Here is a 6000-nt window from a genome sequence, read left to right as displayed (position 1 = left end):
CATTCAAGGGTTTTATGTTTATTTTTGACTATTTTCTACATTGTAGAAATAATAGTGAAGACATCAAAACTATTATTATTATTATTATTATTATTATTATTATTATTAAATAACATATGGAATCATGTAGTAACCAACAAAAAAGTGTTAGAAAATATATAATGATTTGTTTATTTTAGATTCTTCAAAGTTGCCTTGATGACAGCTTTGCACACTCTTGGCATTCTCTCAACCAGCTTCACCTGGAATGCTTTTCCAACAGTCTTGAAGGAGTTCCCACATATACTGAGCACTGTTGGCTGCTGTTCCTTCTCTCTGCGGTCCAACTCATCCCAAACCATCTCAAATTGGGCTGAGGTTGGGTGATTGTGTAGGCCAGGTCATCTGATGCAGCACTCCATCACTCTCCTTGGTCAAATAGTCCTGATACAGCCTGGAGGTGTGTTTTGGGTCATTGTCCTGTTGAAAAACAAGTGATAGTCCCACTAAGCCCAAACCAGATGGGATGGCGTATCGCTGCAGATTGCTGTGGTATCCATGCTGGTTAAGTGTGCCTTGATTTCTAAATAAATCATAGACAATGTCACCAGCAAAGCACCATCACACCTCCTCCTCCATGCTTCACGGGGGGAACCTCACATGCGGAGATCATCCGTTCACCTACTCTGCGTCTCACAAAGACACAACGGTTGGAATTAAAAATCTCAAATTTGGGCTCATCAGACCAAAGGACAGATTTCAACAGGTCTAATGTCCATTGCTCGTGTTACTTGGCCTAAGAAAGTATCTTCTTCTTATTGGTGTCCTTTAGCAGTTGTTTCTTTGCAGCAATTCAACCATGAAAGCCTGATTCACAGTCTCCTCTGAACAGTTGATGTTGAGATGTGTCTGTTACTTGAACTCTGAAGCATTTATCTGGGCTGCAATCTGAGGTGCATTTACCTCTAATTAACATATCCTCTACAGCAGAGGTAACTCTGGGTCTTCCTTTCCTTTGGCGGTTCTCATGAGAGCCAGTATCATCACAGTGCTTGATGGTTTTTGCGACTGCACTTTAAGAAACTTTAAAAGTTCTTGAAATTTTTCAGATTGACTGACCTTCATGTCTTAAAGTAATGATGGACTGTCGTTTCTGTTTGCTTATTTGAGATGTTCTTGCCATAATATGGACTTGGTCTTTTACCAGATAGGCTATCTTTTGTATAACACCCTTACCTTGTCACAACACCACTGACGCATTAAGGAAATAAATAACACAAATTAACTTTTAACAAGGCACACCTGTAAATTGAAATGCATTCCAGGTGACTACCTCATGAGGCTGGTTGAGAAAATGCCAATAGTGTGCCAAGCTGTCACCAAGGCAAAGGGTGGCTACTTTGAATAATCTCAAAAATATTTTGATTTATTTAACACTTTTTTTTGTGGTTACTACATGATTCCATATGTGTTATTTCATAGTTGTGATGTTTTCACTATTATTCTACAATGTAGAAAATAGTAAAAAAAAGAATAAGAAAAACCCTTGAATGAGTTGACTGGTACTGTAGTTGATACATTAACCCTCCAAAAAGTAATTGATACATATTTTTAAAATGTCCATATGTTCCAGAAAGATAAGTGTTTTTTGTGCTTCGGGACTGAAAAAGTGTCAAAAGAAAAGAAAACAGATTAAAGTATGACGATACCAGTGTAATGAGCCGACTCAGGAAATCAAAAAGCTCATATCAAAACCGAGAGCCTGATGCTTCCATTGTTCTTCATGAGTTTTAGGTTTTAGAAGGAAAAAAAAAATCTCTTCACAGAAGCACCGACAGTTACAAGGATGATAAAAACAAAACTGACTCTGACGTCACACACACACGATGATCACTCACCAGGTCATGAGGGTAAAAGCGAACTGAGGTAGATCTGGAGAGGTGGGAGTCTGTGTCCCTGTTGAGGTAAAAACAAGGACAAGGTCACTTCAAAAAATGGTAGTCGACTCTGGTCAAAAGTAGTGTACTATATAGGGAATAGGGAGCTATTTCCCTGTTGTGGTTGATGAACTAACCATATGTTATTGGAGGCGCGTCGTGTTGCAGGTTCAAAGTTAACCAGGGACATGTCACATCCTTCCGCCTCGTACAGGGAGGAAGTGTTCTTCCCTGGAAGCACAACACAACACACAGCCTGTTACTCTGATTCGAAAACCAACGTAAAGTGTAGTAAAGTGTAGTAAAATGTAGTAAAGTGTAGTAAAGTGTAGTAAAATGTAGTAAAATGTAGTAAAGTGTAGTAAAGTGTAGTCAAATGTAGTAAAATGTAGTAAAGTGTAGTAAAGTGAAGTAAAATGTAGTAAAGTGTAGTAAAGTGTAGTAAAGTGTAGTAAAGTGTAGTAAAATGTAGTAAAGTGTAGTAAAGTGTAGTAAAGTGTAGTAAAATGTAGTAAAGTGTAGTAAAGTGTAGTAAAGTGTAGTAAAGTGTACCGTACATAAAGATGACAGTGCTGAATAAACGCCGCGTGTACATTATGTTATTGCCGTACGGTCCATCTTAAAATTAGTCTTCACAATCCATGCTCAACAAATCACAACAAAAACAACCACATTAGCCAAATTATTCTGTGGTTTACTACAGGTAACGCATTGGAAAAAAGAAAAGCACAAATTAAACAATTTAAAATAATCCATAAAAAAAAAAAAACGATTTAAACGAAACAAAATCAGTATTTTGTCTCCCCTCAATACCCCAACTTCTAATCTTGCCAAATTTTTAAGCAGTTTTGTTTCCACACCACCTTAACAGTATATATTTTTTTGTTTTCGTTGTTCAAGTTGTTTACTGCGATAGATGCATACATACGTTATATCAAATGATATGAAAGGTTTGCTAAATAAATAGGAATGGAATGCTTAAACGATTTTTTTTTGTGATCAACTAGGAGATCGAACTGTCGGTCGCGATCGACTGGTTGGTTGACCACTGCCCTACAAAGTGCACAACTTTTAACATTTTGACCAGGTAGCACCATATGTAAGGAATAGGGTTTCGATTTTGGGATGTAACCCAGGACCACCTGTAGTTAGTCCCACACACTCTGATCTCATTGGCCGATGATATCAGTCCACCAATCAACGGACAAAAAAAAAAAGTCGATCACGATCTTTGGCGACTTCAAACTAAATGCCAAGTCAGTGGCGCCTCATCTCATATCCGACGAGCCAACGTGGCTAGTTGAGGTTTGACTAAACTTTTTTTTTGTGTTTTTTTTTTACATCCAGCACCAATCAAAAAAAAGTAATCTAGTAAAAACCATTGAATTCACAAGAGTATAAAACAGCAAATTAAAAACATTGACAGGTCAGGGAATCAGCTTCAAAATCCTTCATCAGTGATTTAAAAACACCAGGTGTTAATTTCTCTGGCAACAGCTCTGGGGGAAATTCTTTAAGTCAGCATGCCAATTGCATGCTCCCCGAAAAAAACTGACATCTGTGGCTTTGGGTTGTGTGACATAACAGAACATTTTAGAGCGGCATTTTATTGTCCCATGTACACGTGATCATGCTGTTTAAAATCAGCCACACCTGTCATGTGGATGGATTATCTTGGCAGAGGAGAAATGCTCACTAACAGGGATGTAAACACATTTGTGCACAACATTTGTGAGAAATAAGCTTTTTTTGTGCGTATGGAAATTTTCTTGGATCTTTTAAACATGGGACCAACAATTTACATTTTTTGTTTATATTTTTTGTTCACCGCAAAAATCAGAATGCCATTAACTCTACTAGCCATTAATTAAACTGGTTTGGATTACTCCCTGACCAATATGGCTGACTTTTTCACCTCATTCTGGAACTGTGAGGGTTTATGACAGGGATGGACAACTTTGATTGGGTTTGGGGGGGTGGAGCCACAAAAAATAAAAATCTGAACTCATGACGGGCCACAGTGGCTCGGGGGTTTGTGTACCCCATTTTCATAGTCAGAGCCGGTCCGAGCCTTTTGGATGCCCTAAGCAACATTTTGTTGGTGGGGGGGGGGGACCCCCCACCACAACGCGCAAAACATTTTAGTGGCAAGTTTGCTGCAATTCTATAAGGAGAGAAGATTTAGCGATTTTAATAATACTATTTGACAAAACAAAATCAATTGGGGTCCGCCTGTCTGTAATTCGACCACGATTACTACGAGTTTAGATAGCTGGCCGCTAAACTAACTTAATCATAACAATTGATAAAACTGCTGACGTAGGCCTCCCGAGTGGCACAGCGGTCTAAGACACTGCATCACAGTGCTAGCTGTACCACTAGAGATCCTGGGTTCAACTTCTGTGGCGGGCCCGGGGCACAATGACCGCAGACACGGTCACCAGGTGTACGGTGTTTCCTCCGACACATTGACTTCCGGGTTAAGCGGGCATTGTGTCAAGAAGCAGTGCAGCTTGGTTGGGTCGTGTTTCGGGTCCTTCTCCTACGGGAGTTGCAGCGATGAATTGTGGGATTATTATAATTATTTTTAAACTGCTGACGCACAACCAAACTCCAAAATTGCACCTTGTCTATTATACTATTCTAACACTCAACATTGGGGCGGGAGAGGGGGTTCCCATCCCTGGTCTATGACTTAGCCCCTCTAGTAATTGAAAACGATCTCTATGGTTGGGATTCCCTCTTGCCATCCACTGCTATGCAATCTGGTTTCAGAGCTGGTCATGGGTGCACCTCAGCCACGCTCAAGGTCCTAAACGACATCATAACCTCCATCGATAAGAGACAATACTGTGCAACCATCTTCATCGACCTGGCCAAGGCATTCGACTCTGTCAATCACAACATTCTTATTGGCAGACTCAACAGCCTTGGTTTCTCAAATGACTGTCTCGCCTGGTTCACCAACTACTTCTCTGATAGAGTTCAGTGTGTCAAATCGGAGGGCCTGTTGTCCAGACCTCTGGCAGTCTCTATGGGGGTGCCACAGGGTTCAATTCTCGGGCCGACTCTTTTCTCTGTATATATCAATGATGTAGCTCGTTGCTGGCAATTCTCTGATCCACCTCTACGCAGACGACACCATTCTGTATACCTCTGGCCATTCTTTGGACACTGTGTTAACTAACCTCCAGACGAGCTTCAATGCCATACAACTCTCCTTCCATGGCCTACAGCTGCTCTTCAATGCTAGCATCACTACTCTGGACGGTTCTAGACTTAGAATATGTGGACAACTACAAATACCTGGTTAGACTGTAAACTCTCCTTCCAGACTCACATTAAGCATCTCCAATCCAAAATTAAATATAGAATTGGCTTCCTATTTCGCAACAAAGCCTCCTTCACTCATGCTGCCAAACATACCCTCGTAAAACTGACTATCCTACCGATCCTTGACTTCGGCGATGTCATTTACAAAATTACCTCCAACACTCTACTCAGCTAATTGGATGCAGTCTATCACAGTGCAATCAGTCACCAAAGCCCCATATACCACCCACCACTGTGACCTGTTGGCTGGCCCTCGCTGCATATTCGTCGCCAAACCCACTGGCTCCAGGTCATCTACAAGTCTCTGCCAGGTAAAGCCCTGCCTTATCTCAGCTCACTGGTCACCATAGCAGCACCCACCTGTAGCACGTGCTCCAGCAGGTATATTCCACTGGTCACCATAGCAACACCCACCCGTAGCACGCGCTCCAGCAGGTATATTCCACTGGTCACCATAGCAACACCCACCCGTAGCACGCGCTCCAGCAGGTATATTCCACTGGTCACCATAGCAACACCCACCCGTAGTACGCGCTCCAGCAGGTATATTCCACTGGTCACCATAGCAACACCCACCTGTAGCACGTGCTCCAGCAGGTATATTCCACTGGTCACCATAGCAACACCCACCCGTAGCACGCGCTCCAGCAGGTATATTCCACTGGTCACCATAGCAACACCCACCCGTAGCACGCGCTCCAGCAGGTATATTCCGCTGGTCACCATAGCAACACCCACCTGTAGCACGCGC

The 6000-nt window shown here is 41.9% G+C and overlaps 1 protein-coding gene across 1 annotated transcript in view; it reads right to left on the bottom strand.

Annotated features, from left to right (window-relative positions):
- The window catches only part of pcnx1 (pecanex 1), an 88955-nt gene that overhangs the window by 49732 nt on the left and 33223 nt on the right, over positions 1-6000 (bottom strand). The window contains 2 exon segments of the mRNA XM_090211679.1: positions 1878-1935; positions 2054-2147. Of these exon segments, the coding sequence (XP_090067805.1) occupies positions 1878-1935; positions 2054-2147 (152 nt within the window).

This window comes from Oncorhynchus mykiss, chromosome 19 (assembly GCF_057628025.1).
Source record: "Oncorhynchus mykiss isolate SJ-2025 chromosome 19, ASM5762802v1, whole genome shotgun sequence".
Taxonomy (NCBI): Eukaryota; Metazoa; Chordata; class Actinopteri; order Salmoniformes; family Salmonidae; genus Oncorhynchus; species Oncorhynchus mykiss.
This window is presented reverse-complemented; position numbering and strand designations above follow the sequence as displayed.